The 25,574-nt window shown below is 38.6% G+C and overlaps 1 protein-coding gene across 9 annotated transcripts in view; it reads right to left on the bottom strand.

Annotated features, from left to right (window-relative positions):
* The window catches only part of MTA3 (metastasis associated 1 family member 3), a 212,957-nt gene that overhangs the window by 23,390 nt on the left and 163,993 nt on the right, over positions 1-25,574 (bottom strand). For 5 of the 9 annotated variants that reach the window (XR_003037047.2, XM_024998519.2, NM_001435012.1 and 2 more), the window contains exons 10-14: positions 15,582-15,656; positions 13,673-13,731; positions 8,898-9,022; positions 6,033-6,184; positions 4,770-4,992 (exon numbers count right to left, since the gene is read on the bottom strand). Coding sequence is in view for 7 of the 9 variants with exons in the window: in XM_024998519.2 (XP_024854287.1) it covers positions 4,770-4,992; positions 6,033-6,184; positions 8,898-9,022; positions 13,673-13,731; positions 15,582-15,656 (634 nt within the window). In the remaining 2 variants the exon portion in view is untranslated. Of the gene's footprint in view, positions 1-4,659; positions 4,993-6,032; positions 6,185-8,897; positions 9,023-13,672; positions 13,732-15,581; positions 15,657-25,574 lie in introns of those variants that run through there. The other 4 variants (NR_198884.1, XM_024998520.2, XM_024998522.2 and 1 more) reach the window with 2 other exon arrangements.

The following is a 25,574-nucleotide window of genomic DNA, read 5'->3' as shown; positions in this document are numbered from 1 at the left end:
TTTTTGGTCAACCCAATATTTGAATTGCAGATCAAGAGCTAACTACCTTAAAATACAATAAGTTCCCACAAGCTGGTATGATTTTTAACAGAAAACAGGCCAGGGCAAAAACAGCTGACGAAAAAGGAAACACAAACGGTTTTCAAACATATGCAAAATGTTTTACCTTATTCAAAATGAGAAATGCAAGCTGATGTAACTTACATGTCACTTACCAACTAGTTAAGGGTTTCAGAGATCAATAACACTGCTGGCAAGATTCTAGAGAAACAGGCACTTGGTAGACACTGGTGGGAGAGTAAACCATAGTTTTTCTAAGGGCAACTGGGCAGTGACTATCAAAATTCAAAATGAAAGTTGCTTGACCCAGATGTTTTACTGTTAGGGATCATATGGGATTGCAAAGAGTTGGACATGACTGAGCACCTTAGCACGCATGCACACACACACCTGTAAGGTACATATATCACTCTTAAAAGGTATCTATATAAGAATATTTGTTGCAGGATTACTTATAATAGTGACTGGAAACAACCTAAAGTGTTTTAAAATAAGGGAACTGGCTCAAGTACAAAATACAGACTATTATGCAGCTGATAAAAGAAGAGGCAGCTCTCAATGAATTGGTATGAAATGGCCTCCAAGATCCATCAAGTAAAAAAGGCAAGGTACAGAGCAATGTAGACATTAACATCTGTACAAAAACAAAGAAGACACCTAGTTTGTTAGAGATACACATGTCATCTCTGGATACTTGAGACACTGATGACAACGGTTAGCTCTAAAAAAGGTATGAACGCAAATGGTGTTGATTTGGCCTAAGACTTGTAGCCATTTTTCTTCCTTTAGAAAAATTTAAAAACATCCATTCGAAGACAAGTTTTTACTAAAATAACAGACTATCAAAATAAATAAGCCAGAACTGTTCTCTCTTAAAGTTAGAACTTAAAATTTCAAAAACTTTATATAATTATTAATAGTAACTTTTGCTGAGAAACCTCTAGAAAACTCAAAATACATATAACAAGTTTCTTCTGAATATGGGCCCCTGGAATACATCTGAAATTGAATTAGCATGTTCAGAGAAAAAGGGCTCCAGGTTCCCCTTTGAAGACATTCATTCTGGGGAATGGTTCTGTCATTAAAGTTCAGTGTATTATCAACTCAAAAACTACTTAATTATTCATGTAAGCTACAGAGGGGGCACCTAAGTCATCTGGATCCACTTCTCTAGGAACTTCTGCTTCATCTATTGAATGCTAACATATTGCTCGTATTTAACCCCAGTCTCTGTATCCTAAGTCTCAGATAGAAACCATGTGCTCATCAGGCGTCGGGTGATTTTACAGATTTTTGACAAGTTATCCAGTAAACTCAGTGGTGATGTCTGATAACAGTAACAAAGGAGGAACACCATCATCGTTACATCATGGCATTTTTTTAATGAGGGGAGGGGTGTCAAGAGGGAGAAGAGACAGGCTATCGAAACCTGATGCTGTGTTACAACCATGCAGTCGGTCTGCGAATCTTGTCAAGGACATCATACTTTTCTTTCTCAAGTGTTTTGGTTTTGGGTCCTGCAATCCACTTGTATTAAGCACTATTTACATGGTAGAACTGGTTCAGGCTCTGTACTTACATTAGTAATTTTCAGCATGGACTTACATAATCACATATAAAGGTATATTATTAAAATAAATAGGTATTTTGGGGTTTGGAACTGTGAATCATTTTATATCTATATCTATAAAACACATGTTGGTTATACCATATGTTTATTTCAGGTTAAAAATTTTTTTAAATAGGAAATATATTCCCATGACTCAAAATTGAAAAAGTTTAGAAAGATGAACAGTAGTAAGTTTCCTTCCCACCGCTTTCCCTCAGCCTCCCAGTTTTCCTTTCTGAGGACAATACTCTTACATTTTCCTTGAGATACTTTATGGACATGCAAACAAAGATTCACCTACTCACTCTACTGTATTCTTTGACACCCATTTCTTAATGAAAATAAAGGTCAGAGAGTGCTGCTGTTAACAACAAAAATCCCTCTACACAAGAATTAGCTTGTGAAAACTCAAAGGTATGACTATGCTCTCCCTCATGTAATTGAGAATTTATCTATTCGGCTCCCCACTTCTTCACTCTAACACCATCTGTCATCCCATAAACTCTGGCTATGATACTGCTGTAGTGGTGCTGCCAAGGCCAGAAGCCACAGGCATCAACTTCTGCAGTTCTTACAAGAGGAAGAATCTCAAGTTCACAGGGAAAACGATTTTCCTTTTCCAATATTATGAAGAATTATACTAAACATATAAATTGGAGCTCTTGATCCATCAATACCTTTAGAATTATTAACTTTCACCTGATCTGAAAGTGCATTCATACTGCATCATAGTGACTTAACTTTTATGGGGAGGGACAGGGTCACCACTACCTTTGAGAAACCAAGGAAAGCTTATATAAAAAAAAAAAAAATAACATAGCTTTACCCTCCCTCTGGACCACAAACATGGTTGTGTACAGACATCAGGTTATTAACACCTAATCTTACTAACAAGCCAAGATCAAAGAAATCTGCTAAACAGGTTGTAACAAGGTACACATATGAGAAGATGCAAGAAGCAATCAGATGCTAGGAAGAATTCATTAGCTGCTTGCTGGTTGCAGGGACCAGGACTGAGAACACGGCTGGTGAAACTTTTACATTTTAAGTTGCAAGGTAAAATTATTCTGAGAATCTGATTCTATAAACTTGATCAATGAAGCTAACTACAAAATAAAATATGCCCCTTGAATCTCATCACAACAAATGCCTCTTTTATTATGATCATCATCATTATGATAGCTACATTTGTAGCTAGCAAGACTGAATAGCAAGACTGAATGTGTTGAAAATGTAATAAAATGATGTGTTATATACCAATACATATGGTATATAATTATGAAATGGAAGCCAAACTGGACAAATAGAATGCTCAACCACAAATTCAGACACTAGCTTGTAAAAATTAAATGTTTTTCAGAAAATTCACCCAAAAGACTTTAAAATTCATTTATAGCTTGTTAAATCTTCTAATTTGTTATGAAACACTGAATTTCCAGAATATTATATAACTGTAAAGGATTTGTGGGAAACTGAGAAGTTTACAAATTGGCAATATTGGAAATATAATACAGGTAATTGAATCTTGACCCTTTTTAGTGGCACGGCCTTTCAACTGCAACAAATCAAAATGAGGTGACAGAAAAAAACATACTTCACTGAAGAATCATCAAAATAAAGACAATTTGCAAATTAACTGAGAAATTAACAGAAGCTTAATCAGAAAAAGCTTCCTCAGAAGTCAATTAAGTTGGTGATGGTTTCTTTTCCATTCATAGAAACAAAGATGATCCTGGAGCCTGGCCAATTTTAATGGGAGAATTGCATTCATTTTCTTTCTTGTAACATTTTTTATTCCTTATATTTAAGAAATTATTTATAAAAAATATGTCTTTTAAATCAGCTAAGCAGTTTAGGTAGATATAAATATTTTCTAGTTTCTTAAAATGGTAAGAAAATGATAACGTAAATCCATGACCTCAGAAACACTAACACAAAAGTAGCATGAAACGTCAGTACGTATGCCTACGCTCTCAAACACACGCGTCTCGTGCGGCTAGGTTTGCCCCCATGGGATGCAGAGGCTACTCCCAATTTCTACTCTCTACCAAGCACTCTTGTTCTTTTAAAGCTTTTACCTGTATGTTTTAAAGCCTTTCAACTATTCTGCTGAAAATTGTCTTCAGGAACAAAAACCACTTTTCAACCATCACTCCTTTTACAGAAACCTTCTTTAAATCAAAATGGAATGCCTCATAATAATACATTTTTCATGATAAAGTATCTACAGAATTTCTTTAAGATTTCCCATCTATTAAGCCACACAGCAAGTTTTCTTATCCCATAGGGGAAAAAGCTTGCATGGCTCTAACATGCTAACCAGGAATGTAACTAAAAGTAACAAGGCTAGAATCAGAGCTCACAGACAAATTATGGACACGTTTAGGGGTACGTGGTAATATGAGAACAACCTGCAATTCACTGGAACATATGACATTTGTTCTAACAACAACACACATAAGCAAGACTGAGTGTGCTGAAAATGTGAGTAATAAAATGATGTGTTACATACTAATACATATGGTATATAATTATGAAATGGAAGCCAAACTGGACAAATAGAATGCTCAACCACAAATTCAGACACTAGCTTGTAAAAATTAAATGTTTTTCAGAAAATTCACCCAAAAGACTTTAAAATTCATTTATAGCTTGTTAAATCTTCTAATTTGTTATGAAACACTGAATTTCCAGAATATTATATAACTGTAAAGGGTTTTTTGGAAACTGAGAAGTTTATAAAGACGTACAATTTCTCATTAGTGCAAATTGGCAAGCTTTATTCTACGTTAGGGGTAAAGGTGCTTCCCCAATAAGGGCTTTTAGGCAACTCCATCACAAAACCCCACTGGGTAGGATCACCTCCCATCTATCTTTTGCTGAGAACTACTTTCTCACAAAGACTGCAGAAGTTTCAATGTTTCCTTTTCAGGTTGGCGTGATACAAATGGCAGCAGACAAAACAATGTTAAAAAAAAAAAACAAAAGGCTGCACACAAGAACTTATGTTTATTGCAAACAAAAATAAAAACAGAGAGAGGGAAGAGAGAAGATGGTCAGAAGCACAACATATAAGGTTAAGAATTTAAAAGCATCTTACATTCTGCCCTAATGGCAGCATAATTAATAGGAACAAACGGCCGTCTTGCTGCCTGCCGCAGCCGGAGGGTATTTTTGCAGACCTGCCGAGCAAATTTTGTGAAATATGTAGTGTGAAGGAAGAAAGCTTGACGGGTCTTCACTGCAGACTTCGGGCTCCCAGTGTTTCGGACTGGCATCCCCTGCATGGCCTGGCGAGACATATGACTTCTAACTCGCGGGTCCTGTAAATCAGACACCAACAGATGTGTGAAGACCAGAATGTGTCACATACATACTCCTTGCACTCTGCTCAAAGAAAAGGGCAAGTTTTACGTCTTTCACTGAAGAATATATGACTTACTACAGGGGGAGAGAGTTTTGAAGTGTGTCCTTTGGAGTAGGAGGTGGGGACTAGAGAAGGAACCTGGTGAAAGTGGGTGTGTGTGATCCTACTCTTTTTCCTCCTAAACTGACCTTAGCAATCCCAAATCATATTCACAACAGTCAGAAATCGCCAGGAGTAACATTATTATTATTTTAATATTGAAGTGTGTTAGTCGCTCAGTTGTGTCCAACTCCTTGTGACCCCATGGACTAGCCCACCAGGCTCCTCTGGCCATGGAATGCTCCAGGCAAGAATACTGGAGTGGGTAGCCATTCCCTTCTCCAGGGGATCTTCCTGACCCAGGAAGTGAACCCAGGTCTCCTGCATTACAGTGGATTCATTACCATCAGGGAAGTCCAAAATATTGAAGTGAAGGTCCTTAAATCTTGCTAGTTCTCAATAGGTAAATACCTATTATCTGCCACCTATGAGAATTTTACCAAATCATATTTAAACTGTTGTTCACCCCAAGATTGAGTCCATGCTTTCCTGTTTTACCTATGATAGCTCAGGAATAGGAAGAATGCTCAATTTGTATTTATCACTTTATGCAATAAAGCATATTTTCAACATGCTAAAGGTTGCAAACTGTTTCCAAAAAAGCCATTAAAACCAATATTTAACTTGTAGGCTCTCTTCTCATGCTAACATGTCCCACACACATTGTTCTTCTTCTGTCTGAATAATCAATCTCTTAAGACCAATATTTTGAATACCTGAAAAAACTGGATTTGTCCCTGCCCCTCTCTCCACACCTACCCTAAACATTCCAGTACCATGCTTAGCTTTAATAGCTTTGTTTAAGTTTGCCTGTACTCTATTTCTGTTTGTGAGGCGTGATTCAGGTGCTGAAAAACATGACATTTCTCAACACTAAAAAGACCACTGCTTGTGTACCTCGGTGGCTGGGCTAGGAGGTAACTTCTCCTCTTCCGACTGGGTGGGCATCTTCAGGCCTCCGTATTTTTTCCAATAGAGCCAACAGGTTGCACATAACCTACACTGCATATTAGGTGGGCCCCAAGAATACCACTGATGAGACTGTGTAGCTAAAGATGGAGGAAAAAATAAGTAAAATAAGAATGTGATATAACTTGTAACAGCAATACATATACAGATAAACATTTGAAAAATAGTCCAAAGCCATCTTTAGTTTACAATCTTATTTTTCTTCTCCCAGTTTACCCAGCAAACAGGAACGTCTGATACATGCATATATTTTTCAAGTCAGAATTCATTCAGCCATTTATTTCTCTATATATCAAATGCCTGTGACCCTTATTAAGTGCCCTCTATTACACATTAAGCTGCTGAAGGAATTTTTGTTGGTTCATTAAAAACATCCTCTATTGTGTACATTTCTGGAGGTAAGTTATCAGGAAGGTATTAAACTAAATCCTGGTTTCCAAACCTTTGGTTCAGAAACTAGCTCCAGGTTTAAGGTGCTTAGAGGAACTCCCACAGATAAAGGTAGAAGTTGGACAGAAGTAGGTTATCTGTTTTTCATTCCTTTCTTTTAATCAATAGATAAAATAATTATTTCACTTTTTCTCTCTTTAGAAATGGAATCCGTTTCAAGACTTTAAGTCCCTATCAAGTGAGCACGTGCAGCAGAGATCACAGCACGCTTACAACCTGAGAGCTCAGCTGATTTATTCCTGAGCTGAACACTACAGACCTGTGTTATTTTGCTCTGAAGTTTAAATTACTGCCATATAACAATTTAAGTATTCCCACAATGGATCTGAAGTTTAAGACAGAAAACACTGAATATTTTCTGCCCTTGACCTGCAACGTTGCCTTCATCAGGTTAACAGGTTCAAACACCACATCAGGGTTATCAACTGACACTTCACAAGACAATGTCAAAAAGGGAAGATATAGTGACCACTATAGTCATACTGCTTCTTATGAACCCCACCATGTGTTATTCTGGGGGGACTCCTGGCAAACACTAACCTAAAAATGTTCCCTCTTGTAATTTAAAACCAAATAGTCAAATAAGTCAAGCTGAGTTTTTTTAAACACAAATTTTAAGAATTCTAAATATTAGTCATGGACTTATTTTGGATTCTGAATATAAAATTTCACTTGTATTTAAATACGTATTTTTATCCAAATTAATCATGACATGTCATTTTATTTTATTTATTTATTTTTTGACATGTCATTTTAATATGTCAACAAATGCCTTTCTCTTTATACAATTAACTAAATTCAATTAAAGACTGACAAATAGAAAACACCAAATTCTTCCTATAAAGATAAATTTGGTACATATATTATATTGAAATATAATTATAATAGATAATTTAATACATGGACCTCAAAGATTATAAAATTAAAACTGCTTTTTTGTCATGCACATATAAAAATGGTGGAATAATTATTTAAAGGGATATGTGAGACTACATATAAGATGAAAGGGGGTTTGTAAAGCAAAAATAAGACACATTAAGCCACTAGCATTTCTTTAGGAGTCTTTCTACTTTCGCTTAAATATAAATGAAGTTCAAAAATCTAAGATTTCTCCCAATGCCAAAAGAGCTACACAATCCATGTAAAATTTTGACCAAAAGAATCTAATTTTCCACAAAGTGTTTCCCTTTGCGCTCTCATGGTACAAAAACATGGTTAGGAATGTGCTGTTTCTATGAAGACAGCAAGCTGTCCGGCTCACACCTTTCTTGGTTGTAGGAAAGACAATTACGCGATTTGGCTTTAAAAGCCTTTCCTAATGCTGGAGCCTGGCATGGGGCATGGAGCAGAGTTAAAAACGCCCCTCATGCCTGTGGCCTCAGTGCAGCGGCTACTCCCTCCCTAGGGAGCTGCTGAGAGACAAGAACTGGGCGCCAAGTAGATGTTGTCCTTCCCTCTTCCACGCCAGGCTGCTCTGACCGGAAGGACATATGGATGATTTTTAGTCAATGTTGTGTCCTTCCTTCTTCCACACCAAGCTGCTCTGACTGGAAGGACATATGGATGATTGTGTCACCATAGCCCCGTTTAAGAGACTATATTGTTGTTCAAGGTTTTAAAGAAATATAAAAAATGTATCTGGGACCTCCATGACAGTCCAGTGGTTAAGACTCAGCATCACCACTGCAGAGGACATGGCTTCAACCCCTGGTCAGGGAACTAAGATTCCACATGCAGAGAGGTGCAGCCAAAAAAGAAAAAGTATCGACCACTTAACAGTTCATCTCACCACCTCAATTTAACATTCAAGGCAAATATAATGCTGCCGGCATCAGGTAGTTTTTTTTAACAAGGATAAATACTGATAAATACACTGGGGCCCTGAGACCAAGAGTATCATAAAGCAGCATCTCCCAAGCCAGTGCTCTAAGGGAACTGGTCTGAGGACTATAAATAGCAGTTTCTAGCAGTAAGTCCTTCCTACAAAGTTATGTGGAGCCTTTAATCTGTCAAAATATACCGAGAAACACCAAAACGTATATTGGCATATTTCATGGGACCATGGTTTGCACAAAGCTAGTAACAGGTCTGAATGCAGCTTAGCCCGCACTGCTGTGGAATACTCAACAAACCCAGAACACCACAGAAGCACATCAGAGGAACCTAACACCTAAACTGAGCGTCCAAGCGGAAGGTAAGGATGGGCATCTATTCACTCTGAGGCTACCTTATCCTGCTCTCCATGCAAGGCTGACTCCCACACCTCCCACCAGATGCTGCCAGCACAGTCCCTGGGGGAGTAGGGGGTGGAGTGGGGAATAAGCCCTGCTGGAGAAAACTCACCGTAGCAGCTCTCACAGGCTCGCCCGAGGAGAGGGTTTTGTGGCTGGAATGTGGTTCCCACAGCTCCATTCACAGCACCAGGTTTGCCATTGCTGGTGGATATTTGGTTGGGATTTGGTTTGCTGCTTTCAATGAAATATAAAGTGAAGTGATAAAAATGACTTGTGTAACAAGGTAGAAGGCTCTACATTTCATTACTGATTTATCTTAACCACACATAAACATGTGAATGTTTGATGAAGAAGAAATTTAAATGAACCCAAACCATTTATCTTTACAAACCGAGGCTATGTAAAAACCAATCTCATAAGCATGACACTCACAAAATAAGTAGTCATATCTCTTCCTCATCCAGACATAACTTCCTTAGGATACTGTTTGACATTTTGGAAAATGCAAGTTATTAAATATTACTTATCATGACCAAATAATTTCTGGATTAAATAAATTAGGCAGTGTGCAGTGTTTAGGGAAAACCACTGCCCATTCCTGCCACTAGTGACAGCTGCTGACCCTACGCATTGGCTCTCGAGGGAACTGCACAAAAGCTGCATGTCAACAGTGACACTGTGGATACCAGCTGGGCTTACTGGGAGAGGTAAACGCATTTCAGGAGACTGTGACCACTCATCATTTCTATTATGCTTGAATTTTTATGAAGATGATTACAGAGCACTTGAAATTAGAAAAACCAATATATGTATCCAAGGCATTTCTTTTTAAGAGGAAAAAGGTAACATCTATCAGATTTCCAGAAGCCATAATTCCTCAGAATCATGTAGCCTGGACTGTTTTGGTATGTACTGTGCCAACATGGTTCGCTTTTTCCCATCTGGGGTAGCCTAACTGCCCTGCGTATCAGTCACGCCCAAGAACACTGTCCACCTAGGTGTACACACTATGTCCTCAAGTACAGTCTTAATTCACCTAACATATATTTATTCAGGGTCCAGTAAAGAAAAGTGCTGACATCAAGCAACTTTCATTCTAGAGGCGCTTTCATGTCTATATGCTGGGCAGAAAATAAACAAAATAAATTAGCAAATTATTTGTTAGTAATGAATGCTGAATGACTACATGTAGACTATATATATTCCTATGGCCAGTGAAGTAAAGAGAGTTCACAACTATTAAGAAAGACATTTGAAGTTTCAGCAGAGAGTAGACTCATGAGTTTCCTTTTTGCTCTTTCTCATTCCCACACTTACATTTACCAGTGAAAGCCTAATATGTAAACTTGACCTGAGGACAAATTAAGATTTCTTTCTGCCAGTGATACTATAACTCTTAAGTGAAACTAACCTCTGTGTGCACTGAAAGCTCTATTCTATAAACAGGGCTATTATTTATACTTATCTGTGCCAGCAATGTATTTTGAAGACAAATTGGAACCACACAAAAAGTATTTCTCCTCTATAGATTTCAGTTGGAAACATGCAAAATTAAAAGTGGTGATTAACAATGACTAAGATTTCCAAGGGTATGTAAAAATCTACTATACATAGATAGAAATGATACCCCTTGAAGTCAAATGGCTGATAATGTCAATTTCAGAAGACTTTCTCTAAATATGAAAATATGTGACATTTAACACAGGGCCAAATATATATGTGTTAAAAGAGAGCTAATACAAATTTACAGTTGAGCAGCCTGAAAAAAGCCAGAGAGTAAACACAACTTCAGTTGTTCAAATGAATCTAGAATGTTATGTGGCTGAATAAACGACTGACTTTAATTATAATAATCACAAAACGAAAATGAGTATGCAAAGATGGAATATAGACAGGTCAACCACTACACATACACTTTTCAAAACCAAGAACCTATAGATTAATTCTCAGGGGACAAATCATTGATGCTAATGTGACAATTTTAATAAAGTTTTAAAAGCTGCATTATATGAAGCTGCCCTTCCTTTTAGCTAATGCCCAAATCCTTCCTCCCTTCCTTTGTGCTCCAGACTCCAGCCCTCCTGCCCTCTTGAGAACTTTGTACACTTGATTCTCTTTCCTGGACCCAAATTTATCATGGAAACATATCTCTCCTATTAAGAAAAAAAAAAAAAAAAACTCCATTACTCCATCCAGACTCAACCCTCAACACCAGGAACTTGCCTTTTCAGCCAATTATCTTGAGAGCTGCCAATCTTCACTGTCACCAACCACCTCCATCTTGCTACTTTCCCTGGCTATTTTTCACTAGCATTTGACACTGTTAACCTCTTTCCCTCCTTGAAAGATACCCCTCTCTCGGGCTGTGTGATAAGGCACTCACGTGGCTATTCTTTTTTCGGCTATCATACTCTATCTGATATAGAAATACTAGATTTCCTCAAGTTTGGTCCAAGGCTCTAATTTCTTATTACTCTAAGAAATCTGTAGTTTTAAGAACAATATTCTATGCAAATGAAGCTCAAATTTGGACCTCTAGCCCAGAACTTTCTTCTGAGTTTAAGAACAATATATCTGACAACATACTCAACACCTCTTTTTGAAGAAAGCAAACTCAAAATGACCCAACCTGGTTCTCTGCTGCAGCTTCTCATCATGGTGAACAGCACAGCAATCCACCTAATTAAGCTAGCCAGAAACCTGGGATTCAACATCTCCCCTCCACCCCTCCATACAAGTCAATCACCTCCAAGTAGCATGCACTGTCCAGGCCACAGGTCTAGGTCAAGTTGTTATCGTCTTTCTTCTCCAAGAACTTCATAAATGGTGTCCTTACAGCCACTCCCCTGACTCCCCAAACCATTTTCCAAAATGCAGCCAGTCATCTTAAAGCGCATACAAATCTGATCATGACACGTCCTTGTTTCAAATCCAACTTCAGTGTTCATCAGAGGGCTAACCCCTGGCCCCTGCCCACCATACTGGCCTCTCGTGGCTCACCACTCTCTTCATATCAGCCACACTGCCTTTCTCTCTGCTCCTTAACTATGTTCTGCCCCTTCCCATCTCATGATTCCATCAGCCTGGAAAGCCCCCATCACCCAGTTAATCTCTTGCCTAGAGTTCACTCAAACTCACCTTCCACAAGGAATCTTCCCTGACAGCACCACCTGAGTGTGGTCCCCAGGATAAGCTCTCACACAAGCTCTTCTTCTCCACCACAGTACTCATCACACTGGGTGACTAGCTGTTTGGCCTCTGTCTCCCCGACACTAGAATGCAGGCTCCGGAAGACCACCTGTCTTCCTAACTGATCCACCTCTAGTACTGAACAGAGTGCTTCGCATACAGGAGACTGTCAGGTTCAAACAAGCAAGAGTAAAGAACAACTCTCGGTCCTGTGGTTAGGACTCTGCTTTCACTACTGCAGTGTGGACTCCTGTCGGATCCCTGGTGTGTGACAAGCCATGTGGTACGGTCAAAATCCAACTCAATCTACAATCTGTTCTAAAATAATATTTCAGAGTTGATTGGGAAATTGTTCAAAGAACTCAGATTCTTATCCAACTCAGCAATACAGATTCATAACTTCTATTTACATATATGAGATTTACAGAACATGGCTGTTCTGTAAACACTTTATTTACAAAAACTGGTGGCAGGTGAGATTTGACCCACAGACTAGTCTTCAACTTAGATCAAGACTCCAAAGTCAATGCAAAACTGAATAGAAACAATTAGCTGTGGTATTTGGTGAATACTAGCTACTTTTCCTGTAATCTGACAGCACTGCAAAGTATAGGAATGCTGGTATGCTTGCTTTTAAAAATCTAAGACACATGAATCACAACACTGTTTTCTTTGGGGAGTTTGTCTTTTATAGATTAGTCAAATAAAACATATAATTTTCTAAAATATTAGAAACTACTCTGCAGAAAGGACATTATAGCTCTGAATAAAAATTATGGACCTTATAAATTACATGTTATCTACCTTGAGAAAAAAGACTAATAAGAAATAAAACAATTCATTTTCTATGAGGCCTACTGTGTATTAAAATATGTATTAATGTTTTGAAATTCAGTAAAGAAAAGACTAGGTATACAGTAACTGTACTGAACTCAAAAGAGTGAAAAGGTTTGAATCAGTACATAGAATTTTGTAGTGAATTTCATTTTAATCCCTAAAGAAACTAGGATAGCACTATATACATGGTGCTTCAATAAACTAAATCTGCTTGAACAAATAAACTGTCAAACTTATGACCTCAAAAAAAAAAAAAAAAAAGGATAATTCATTTAAAATGTAGCAAATGAAAACTGGCATTCACTTTAATATACAATAATTCCTAAACCCAGAGGATAATGATAGAATGCTAGGCATCTGAAACAATCAAGACCTATTCATTATTTATCCAATATTTACAAAGTTTGGTTCTAATTACATTCCCTAACTTCCCCCAAACAATGTAAAATCCTCCATAAAATAAAAACATTCCTCAAAAGGGTAATGCACATTACCCAAATAAAATACATTATACAATACAGAAGTCTCAAAAGTTGCTAGCTTTCTGAAACACATTTGCTTCAAATAATATTTTCATAGGTTAGTTTTCTAATACTTTCCCTGAAGCTTTGATGGCATTTTTGCTCTGGTCCTTTTGTTAGTCAACCTGGGGATTCCCCAACGAGCCATTTTTTTTTTTTTCCTAAAATAAAATCACTGCAGTGGCATTATAATGGAAAGCAAATTGTGCTTTGTAGCGGAAGAAAATAAGATACATAAAGAAATTCATATCTGGCTGAAGATGACAAAAATGTAAATATTTTGTTTTGGATAGAATTACTACCGTGGCAAATATTTTATAGGACTTCCATTACTTACTAAGTTGGGATATACACTTGTTTCAGTTTACTCTCAGCTTCTGCTGCCTTTAGACGTTTCTAATTGAAAAGATAGATGAAATATTTTACACACAATGTCAAAATAATTATTACCACTTCATCTGTCTTAAAAAATTCACAAGAAAATAAAACATTAAAATATAATTCAAAAACTGTCTTTTTAAGATGAGTTTTTCTTTCATGCACATGTTCTTAAACTGCAGAAATTTGTAAGAAAAATCACTAGATTCTGAGGTACAGAACAGGTATTAAATAAACATTTTAGACACAAATTTTAAAAATAATGTAATGAGCAACTCCATTTCCCATTCCTCTAGGAGCAGATAAATCAAACTTATAAGTAACCATTTTTACTTTTCACATTTAGTTTCTATTTTATTTCTTTTTTGCCTTTCTGGAAGGGATAAAAAACAAACAATGATCTTTGCTTTTAGAAAATTACTCAGAGATGATTACTTTCCAAAGTCTATGCAAAAGAAAGAGACAGTAACTAAGTCCAATTAAATAAGCATCTACCCTCAGAATCTTGGGAGGTGTGCAGTAAACTTTAAGCTTGATTGAACTCACGTCAGATTTTTAGGTGCCAATTAGGAGTCAAATGCAGGGAAAGGCATGGTGAAAAGATTATATAATCAAAGCCAGAGACTGATCAACACAACAGTAAATGCAAACAGAGAAAGAAAATAATGTATGGTGGATATTCAAAATTACAACAAATCAGAACACAAGGGAAGCCTCCATTTTCTCAATGAGAAGGAAATAAAAAAATTTAAGGAGGCAACTTAAAACTTTTAAATAAGGAGTTGAAATTCTTGGAAATAATTTAATTCAAACACATTTCAACCATCCTCAATGCCATCATTGCCACCATCTCTAGAAACTCTTTTCACTTTGAATGACACAGATTTCCAGAGCACATGGTCCTCACATCTACCTAAGCAGATCCTGGGGGTGGGGTGGGGGGTGTGCATGCAAACTTTATTTGGAAAGTCAACAACAGATGAGAAGATGGCAGACAAATGTTCTAGAGAACCATCTTACTTGGTTTTGGATGCTAGTTTGAAATAAGCATTTTCTGAATTATATATGATGATAACACTGGACATTTTTCAACAAGCCATGGGTATCTGCTCACTATTCACAACCTCAACAACTCACTAGGGTAATTTTTTTAGTGATCCTTTAAACTGTATTTTTACAGCATGTAACACTTGCCATTGGGTGATCATATACTTAGGGGAAAAAATGCCTGTTAAATTTATTTGCCCCTTTGTCTCTACCAGTTCTGACATGGATCTAGAAGAATATAATATACTAGGTCACCTGAGGAAAATATACTTTTCCTCCAAAAGTAGTAATTGAGAGAATTACCTCAATTTGGGACATTTGGGGAAGATTTAAAAAATAAGTTAATCTCTGCTTTTAGAGATAATTTTTTGGGGAAAGTTCTGTATTTATGTACAGTAAACTTTAAATAGTAAAGACATTAAACTAGCAAAGACTAACTGCTACACTTAAGGTCAAACACTTGATATAATCACACAAATGTCCAGGAGGTTTTAGAAGAACTCTTACACATCTGAAGTCATTTCCATCAACTATACCAACAAAGAGATGAAGCACCAGGCACGTGCAAGGAAAATAAAACCTCTCTGGTGGATATTTCCCTGCAATCTTTTCAAAATATTTATCATAATGGAATCTAAAGTAAAGAAAATATTGAGACTAAAATCTTAAAATGATATGCTAAAGATATGAAATTACATAGTTTATAGTGGTCTAGAAAAGATAAAGCAAACAAAACAAACTTAAAGTATACTGCTAAGAAATATTAATGTGTAAATAGCTCATTTTAATGCAACTCTATTGGTAGCAACATGAAAAATTACCTGCTGCACATATCTGTCAGTAGTTTTCCACATGTAATAATATTCAATGATGCTAGTCAGTGATTTCCAAGGGAGCTGAAAAAATATGTAACATGACAATGAAAACAAGCTACTGTAGGAACTATTTTCCTTTAAAACCACTTCGTAAAAATAATGAGGCAATGACCTACATGGGAGACACATCTAGTAGAAATGTGAGAAAACGGAAATTAATTCTGAGCAAAGGGTCCCCAAACAAGTTCTATTCAGCTAAAGATGATGACACAACACATTTCTCAGCCCCCATTTTTTTAAAATTATAAACCTTATGACTGATAACATTTCATAACTTAATCAGTTTTTCTCGAGCTATGGGTGGGGTTGAAGTATAATTTTTAGAATAGTATTCTGAAGTCTCGCCTGAGTTCTTTAACTTTCAAAGATGACACCCACAGCTAGGGGTCATTGGTCTGCAGCGTAGTACTTCTCACCTTTTCAAAAACTGCTCTACTTTAATCTATTTTGTTGTAAATAAAATGAAAACCTAAGTCTCCGAAAAACAGCCAAGTGTGGTACATATCAGAAAAGTAGGAAGCTTGTCTGCTATTTTCCATAATTATTCAAAAATCGCCAAATGAGCTTCTACTTATGATACCCAAGATAGAAGAAAATATTTAGTATGTCCCTCTGTAAAGGGAGATCTGTTATTCATTCAAGAAGCCAAGCAGGGCACTTCAAACAGAATGGTAACATTCAGTTGTCAGCTGTTGAGGCAGACTTACTGACGGGTGAGTCAGTGCCCTCTGCCTCTCATCGAGCTCGCTCTAAAGCACCACTGGCTTTAAACAGTTCTTCCCAGACCCCAGTGCAGCTAGGGGTCTGTTTGTGACCTACACGAACACCATTCATGACATTCCTATCACCTCCATATTTAACTCACCTGTTTGGCCTGAAGAGAAAAATAAATGGAGTTTAGAAAAACGAAATTATTTTTAAGTTAAATTGGGTGGCACCTTCAACAAATGTGGTCTCCTTACAGTAACAGATTGGCACAGCTGGCATTTCAATTGCAGTTAAAGCAAATGTAATTTTCTCCAGTTTAACATAAAGCAATCTAATGGAGCTGAAAGGGTCTGAGGGGCAGTGTTAAGGAGCTGACTACAGCAAAACCCTAGGCATAGTCTCCTAGGGTTTTAAGCAAAGCAAGACTTCTTATCTCCTAGTTATTCTTTTGGGAAACAGCCCCTGGCATGCAGTTTACCTGGTAGTCTGAAAAAAGAAAACCAAGTGACCATGAAACCCAAGCTTCCTCATGAGCCAGATTTTATCTAAGTCATAAAGTCCTAATCAGCTGTGCTCAGCACCACCACGCTCTCAGCAAGAAGTGTAGGTCATGTCTGTGTCTACTCCTGATGAAGTACTGTCTCTCCCTCAACCCTCACTCTGGCTTCATGGGAGTTCCCTACAATATGCCAACTGAAGAGGAAAAAATCCAAATGCAACAGATGGCTCTGCATGATGCTGGCACCAACTGGAATCAGACTCTGTAGCATTTCAGCCCCAAGCAGGAGTGACTGAAGCACAGTGAAGAGGGGAGACCCTTGTGGAGGGCAGACCATTAGAGTAGACATCTGATGTTGTACTTTGAATTGAAAGAGAGATGGCCAGAGGTACTAATCTACATCCACCTGTGGACAACAGTCATTTCTTTGACACAACCATCAGGGACTTGAAAGGAACCAGATTAGAGGACTGGTTGCGATGAGGCTTGGAAAAGAGATCTGTGGGACAGACACTTGGAGGGGTCTGGCTGTGAGGATATTTGAGTCTCTGTGCTCACAAAGGTCCTCTGCACCGGAGGTTTCTCATTCATCTGCTGCTCATTCATCTCATCCATCATCGGCCAAGATGATTCCCTCTATGGCTGCCAGCCAGCCTCTTTCCCTTGACACCCAATGACTGCTCAAAGGACACAAACAAAATAGACACACATGTGGAAGCCACCACAGGGATCTCTCTTACCAATTCTGATCTTCCTCCAAGTGTCTAACCTGCAAGGAACAAAGTACACAGGGCCTCCAGCATGGGACCATTCCCAGTAAAACATCTGCTAGGTTAGACTCTCAGTATCCTAGAATAGCAGTTATCTGTTCTTCTTGAATGGACAATTATTCTAGATATGACTTCCCTTTTTTGTCTGAAATGCATTGGCTAGTAATACCATACACAGACTTACGAATGACTGATTTCCACACAACACTGCCTTTAACCCGGGACTCAGAACCTGCAGGAGTGAAGGTTTGGGTCACCCCACCAGCCTAGATGAACTCTGATCATCTAAGATACTGTGTTGACCTTTCTTTCAAATAGCAGAGGGCGCGGGCGGCATCCAAACCTAGGTCTCTAGTCTTCCTAGAGATTTTATGAGAACTTAATATCCTATATGCCTTTTGGCTTAAATCAGATACAGTGAATTGTGTACTTAGCAACTAAGAAACCTAATATAACCAAAATATCTATCTTTTCTTCTAAACTGGGTGAGGTTGAGTTTCCCTCACTTATAATCAAGAGTACTCTGATACAAAACTCTGTCAGGGGAGGCGGAGGGGGAGGTGTTCTATTTTGAATGACACCTAAGGCATTAGAAAGCGTTTCACAAAGGGAGAAAGGAAGACTAGAGAAACATCTATATGTCATTCCTTGCTCAGTGTAATTATTTTCCTTCTGCACTGACTTCCCTTTCTATTTTTATATAAGGTCTGTTGGTGGTGGTGTGTTTTTACCTTGATAATTTAATGCAGAAGTTACAAGTTATAAAGACAGGGCTGTGGCTAAAACCAGAAGAGGAATAAACATCAGAGATGGATGCTGTGACATTAAATTTAAGCCTCCTCATTTAAGGAAACAGTACCATATTTTCTAATAATTCAGGGATAATTGGTGTTATTTGGTTGCTAAGTTGTGTTTGACTCTTTTGTGACCCCATGGACTGTTAGCCAGCATCTGTGCTGACCTTTCTTTCAAACAGCAGAGGGCATGGGCACATCCAAACCTAGGTCTCTAGTCTCCCAGAGACTTTATGAGAACTTAATATTCTATGCGCCTTTCGGTTTAAATTAGATGTAGTGAATTGCGTACTTAGCAACTAAGAATCCTAATATAACCAAAATACCTATCTTTTATTCTAAACTAGGTGAGGTTGAGTTTCCCTCACTTATAATCAAAAATACTCTAATACAAAACTCGGTAAAAACTAGAGTGCTTTAAGAATAGAGCCGAGATACATGGCACTTACTGACAGAGTCAGGGCAGAAGAGAATCAAGCAAGATAGGTGGGCAGAGGCAGCAGACATGATGGGGGGCTGGGGGGATTCCTGCTGGAGGGTCGCCGTTGCGGGGTCAGGTAGGTTTGTTGGCTTCAGAAGTCCTGGCTGTGAAGCATCGAAACATGGATCCCTGGCTCTTCTGGAGGTTAGCTTTCTGACAACCTTTAATAAATTTCTTCCTCCTCAAATGGCCTCACTCAAATGGAGTCTACTGTCTCTAATTATGACTTGCTATCCTTTCCAACTTCCTGCTAGTTCACTTTCTTATGCTACCAAGGCTAGAAATCCAAACATGGCATTTCTAAGAAACCCCTGTGATTCATTTCTGCCAGTCAGATGTATAAGACAAGTTCAGAAGTAAATTAAACAGGCACAGTATGGATGGTGCATAGCAAGGGATCCATCTTGCTGCAGCAAAAGCAGGAGGCACAGAATTGTTCTAGACCCCATGACTCTGCCAGAGGTTTCCTGATCTCAAGATCGTGGCTACAGCAATGTGACCCTAGCTCAGATGTTAACCCAGCAGCTTCTCGATTCCCATAGAGGGCAGAGGTAACAGCTCACTTGGGGATCGTTTCTGTGGGATTATTTTGAGATCCAGCTTGAGCCTACTTCTCCAACCCTATCGATGATTTTAAGTATCTAATTTCTAAAATTAAACACCATTCAGTTTAAAACAGCTCTTATAATTTTGTTATCTGCAACTGAAGTTTAAATGATACAATGGTCAGGAAATACCCTTCAATGAAAAGAGTTTCTATGGCAAAGTTAAATTCCCAAGCCACTGTGAAGGGAGATAGGACTCATTAAATATTTTTACTTTGGCAGCACATAAAAGAAACAAGTGGTGAACAAAACTAAAGGTAAGAACAATAAAAAACTTACCAAACTATTAAAGGTCAATAGAGGGCTAGAACAACCATTTAGCATCTGTGGAAGGGGAATTCAAACACATTTGCCACAGATCTCCATAAGCTGTTCATGAGAAAGAACCCGAGCCAGAGCAGGAAACCTGAGAAACCCCTATTGGTGGTGGTGGAAATTTGAATCACACAAAGAAACGAGGAGGGGCAGAAATGGTGAATTTTTAAAAATAAGTAACAATAAGTAAATAAATACTGGGGGGATTAATCTCTTTTAAAAAATCACTGATTGACTAAAGCAAGAAACAGTAATAATTCACTGTGGAACTTAGAACACGGAATAAAATGTATGACAACAAAAGCACAAGACTGGAAAGAGGAACTGGAAGTGTACTGTTTCGTGGTTCTTCCAATCTACGTAATCTAAGCAGTATTTATTTGAAGGTAAACTGTGGTACATTAAAGATATATATTGTAAACCACTAAACAAAAGTTTAATTAGTAAGCCAAGCCACTAGTAGAGATAAAATGGGAGTCATAAAAAAATCATTAAAAAAAGGAAAAGAACAATGGGACAAATGGAAAACTCACATTAAAATGATGGATTTAAATGGTTAATATATTATTAACAAATTATATTAAAGGCAAGTGGTCTAACACTTGAAGTAAAAGGCAGAGATTGTTAGATTGGTTGGGGGGAAAAAGTAAAATGGATGAAAACAAAATATATCATGTAAACAACAAAGCTGAAATGGTTATATTAATAGGAGAAAAATCAGATTTTGCCACAAGGAATATTATCCCAGGGATAAAGAAGCATAATGTAAACAGTAAAAGGTCAATTCATCCCGAGAACATAACAATCCTAAATGTGTATGTGTGTAACAGTCAACAAATTTAAAGCAAAAACCTAATACAATTCATGTCAATGCATGGCAAAAACCACTACAATATTGTAAAGTAATTAGCCTCCAATTAAAATAAATAAATTTAAAAAATTAGAAAAATCTACAGCTCTATCTACAGGCTTTTAATACTACTCTCAACAAGTAATAGAACTCTCGAGAAGACTTGAACAACACTATTAATAAGCCTGACCCAAGTAACATTTATAGAATATTATACCTAACAGCAAAATACCAATTCTTTTCAAGAGCACACGGTGCAGTCACCATATACTATATATACTACACACTACAAACAAACCATATACTAAGGCAGAGTTAATCACATCTTCAAAATGTAGAGTTTGTGTCTGTGTTTAACAAAATATGCTTTCTGAAAACAACAGAATTAAACTGGAATGCATAACCAAAAATATATATGGGGGGAAAAAACCCTACAAGTATGTGGAACTTACTTCTAAATAACCCATGGATCAAAAAGGAAAGCATAAGGGAAACTGAAGAAATGAAACTGAACGTACACTTTATCAAACTTTCTAAGATGAAGCTAAATATAACAGTGCAGAGGGAACTGACATACCCCCTTTCTCCATCAGATATCCGGCAGAAAGAACTGGGACAGGGCAAGCCGGCTGCCCAGGGGTGGTGGTGTGGGTGTGCACAGTGGTGATCTGCTGCCACTGGCCAAGAGAGCCCCTTGCTTCCCAGATCCTTCACTCATACAAAGCAAAGCATCTGCCACTGGAGATGGACTAGAAACTGTCCCATCCCCTAGTCCCAGGCAACATGTAGCGGCCAGTGGAGGGGGACTGGAAATGTGCTCACATCCAAGAACCCCTGCTAACGAAAGGCTGCACAAGGCAGAGACTGGTTGCCACGAGCTGGAGAAAGAGCAGAACTGTTGTGGGAGCACCACCGCTGAAACACGGGCACAGGACTGGGCAGGAAAAGGACAGCGGAGAAAGCCCAAGCCCTTACCATGGACCACCAACACTACTCTACCACAGGGCGAAGGGCAAAAAGGCAGAGAAAGGCTCTACAGTGCAAGGCCTGCCAAGGGCGGGACAGGCACACTGAAAAATTAAACTCTCTGCTTTCCAGGCCCCACATTACTAAGCTGCCTCAGTCGTGTCCAACTCTTTATGACCCTCTGGACTGTAGCCCGCCAGACTCCTCAGTCCCTGGGATTATCCAGGCAAGAGTACTGGCGTGGGTTGCCATTTCTTTCTCCAGGGGATCCTCCTGACCCAGGGATCAAACCCATGTCTCTTATGTCTCCTACATTGGCAGGCGGGTTCTCTACCACTAGTGCCACCTGGGAAGCCCAGGCCCCACATTAAGCACAAGTAAGACTTTGAAGTCTGTGGATATTCAGTTCACCCCCATTCACCCTTCCAGTGAGGGAGAGACTAACCCTCAAACAGTGGAAGGTGGCCAGACATACAAACGTGACACCAGAGACAAATGAGACTGACAGCAGTTACTTACACTCACAGCCCAGGGGAAGAGGACACTGTACAAGATGAAGGGGAACAACTGGGACTGGAGAGCCCAGCAGGGGCTATGGAATGCAGTGCCATGTAACAAGAGGGTAAGATATGCCTGGTTCCAGAAGAAGGTTCCCACAGAAGGATGTGATTGGCTTGTGTCAATAATTCTGCCTGCTGGCAGGGAAATGAAACCCATTAGGTTGAAGGCTGGGGGTGGGGTGCCAGGTGCACTAGCCACATGAGGCGCATGAGCCACACGGCCCTCACCCTTTCCTGCTGGGTGGGGGACATATCTGGCAAGGAAGGGGAAATCCAGTTAAGCTTTTGGGGTCCTTTGGAGTTCAAAGACGGTACATGAAATATTAGGCCTTGCAGTACAGTAGTATACTGAAGGCAGCCAAATAGTAAGGAAATCCAAACCTAGGCAATAAGAGACTATATTAATATACTAAAGGATCTGGTTGAAAAGGTAGACAATACACACGAATAGACAGGGAATTTATACAAAGACAAAAAGCATAAAAATAAAATGTGAATGTTAGGAATATATGGCACTGTATGTGAAGAATTCCTTTAACAAGTTTATCAGTATACTGGACATAGCCAAGAAAAGAATTAGTATACTAGAGGACAGATCAATACAAACTATACAAACTAACACAGAGACAGCAAAGCTCAGCTCTAGGAAGCTCAGTGAACTACAAGGACAGTGAGTACACAGAAAAGCCTACCCAGGGCACAGTGCAGCAGCAAACCCTGCTACGAACCCAAAGTGGAGAGACAGTCTTCCGCACAAGGGAAAAGAAACATTTACATACATAGGAACTTCTCATCAGATGCTACGTAAGCCAGATAGAGAGACATCTTCAGAATACTTAAAGAGAAAAAAAAAAATTAATATCTTTTCAAAAGGGACAGTACAGTTTTTCAAACAAAGTAGAAGTCAATTCTCGGTCAAACCTGAATTCACTGTCAGCCTAAAGTATACTACTAAATAAATGATTACATTAGAAGAAAAGTTTCAAAGTAATGACCTAAACTCCAAGCTTACCAAAAAAAAAACAAAAAAACTAGGAAAACACAAAGAACATAAGTCCAGAGCAAGCTGAAGGAAAGAAATAATAAACAGAAAATCAGAAATCAATGGAACAGAAAACAGAAAAATCAATCAAATCAAAAACTGGTTCTTTGCAAAGATCAATAAAATTGATAACCTTCCTGGCCAAACTAAAGATGAAAAAAGAAGAGCTAAATTACCAGTATCAGCAATCTGAGAGGGGACATCATTACAAATCCATCCCACAGAACTTACAAGTATAATAAAATTATGAACAACTTTATGACAACAAACTAGACAAAATGGACAGGGAGAGAGAGACGCCGGCAAGAGAGAGGAGGATGCACCAGTCTTGGTACGATAAGTAGACAGTTATCAACAAGTCAAACTTGCCCTGGGAAAATACAAGACTCAAATAAGAACCTGCAACAATACAGTGTAGCTAAAAGTGGAGAATAACTGCACAGGAAGGATCACTGAGGAGATGGAGTTCAGCTGAGACACCCGGAAATGGCCAAGAACAACAAAGGGTGGAGGACGTCAGCATAAGCCACACGGCGGATACCACTGCGGTCACCAGCAGCTTGCTCTGTAGAGAAGACTGACAGCCGTGGTCACTGAGGACTCAGCAGCCACTCAGCAGTGTGGAATGCGGGCAGCTTGCACACTAGAGGATTCTGTAGTGTTTGCTGGAGTGAACCTCAGCAGCCTCCTCTGCAGAGAAAGCTGGCACCTTCTGCCACCAAGGTAATAACCAAGAGCCACTGCTACTGCTAGCCTCCCAGGAGACATGCACACCCCAGGCCCTTGGCTCCTCCACATGAGCTCACATCCCATGCACCAGAACACATGCTTCAGTCACTCTGTGAGCACACACACTCCACCCTCAGCTTCAGTGATGCAAGCATGCCCCAACCTCAGGCACCACTGCTACCACAGACGCCCTCCAAAGCCAGACTCAGAACCAAGAGGGAGCCCCTTGCCCGTGACATGCACTGTGGGAGAAAGAGTGATCAGGAGGTCCCCAACAGCCCTCTCTGCTGCTGCAGACACCTTCACCCTTGGCTGCTGCAATCTTTACTGACATTGACACCTGCAATCTTCTGACTTCAGCTCATGGGGCTGAATGTGTACCTTCCCAGGAGCTGGAACTAATCCACACGGCTCACCGGTGCCCTTCTACCCCCTGCCCATTAAAACTAGTCTGTAAAGTGTGCTGTATCTGCTCAATCAAATGCACAGACATAAATACAAAGCTATGAGAAACATGAAAACTTAGAGTAACATGACATCCCCGAAGGAACAGTAATTTTCTAAGAAACTAACCCCAAAGAAATAGAGATCTAGGATTCCATGACCAAGAATTTAGAAGAACTGTTCTAAAGAAGTTGAGTGAGCTGTAAGAAAAATACAGATAGAAAATTCAATGAAATTAGAAAACAATGTACAAACAAAACAAGAAGTTCAACAGAAAGAAATCAATTGAGAAAAGCCAAACAAATTCTAAAGCTGCAGAATACAATGAATTAAATGAAAAATACAACGACGATCATCAACAACAGACTCAATCAAGCAGAAAAATCTGTGAACTCAAAGACAGGTCATTAGAAATTATCCAGTCCGAGGAGGAAAAGATAAAAAAAAGAATGAAAAGAAATTTATTCTAATTATAAGAAAAAGAAGATCATATCAGAAATAAATGAAGAAGAAACAAAGAAACAACAGAAAATATCTATAAACTAAGAGCTAGTTTTCTGAAGAAAAAAAAAAAGTAAAAAATAAAACAAAATCTACAAACCAGTGGCTAGACTAAGAAAAAACAAAGATTGAAACAAACAGAATCAGAAGTAAAAGACATTACAAATGACATCGCAGAAACATAAAAGGACCCTAAGTGACTGCTATGAACAACTACACCCCACCAAATTGTATAATCTAGGGAAAAATGACTAAATTCCTAGAAATATACAATCCAGACTGAATCACGAAGAAACAGAAAATGTGAACAGAAGATTGCATCAGTAATCAAAAATCTTCCAACAAAGAAAAGCCCAGAACCAGATGACTTCACCAAACATTTAAAGAAGAATTCATGCCAACACGTCTCCACATCCCCACCAGCATCTGTCATCTCTCATTTTAAAAAAATAATAGGTAACAGATACAAGGCAACATCTCGTTGTGGTTTTGATTTGTACTGCTCTGATGATTAGTGATGTTGAACACCTTTTCACATACTTGCTTTTCACCGATGATGATGGTAGCTGGAGGCTTGTCATAAATGGCCTTTAAGTTCATATATTTCAAGTATAGGGCCGTGGAGGGGAGAGATAATAAGTTAACAACACTCAAGATGGGGTTAACAACTGCAAA

This window comes from Bos taurus, chromosome 11 (genome assembly GCF_002263795.3).
Source record: "Bos taurus isolate L1 Dominette 01449 registration number 42190680 breed Hereford chromosome 11, ARS-UCD2.0, whole genome shotgun sequence".
NCBI classification, from domain to species: Eukaryota; Metazoa; Chordata; class Mammalia; order Artiodactyla; family Bovidae; genus Bos; species Bos taurus.
Note: the sequence above shows the minus strand (reverse complement) of the source record. Positions and strands in the feature narration are given on the sequence as shown.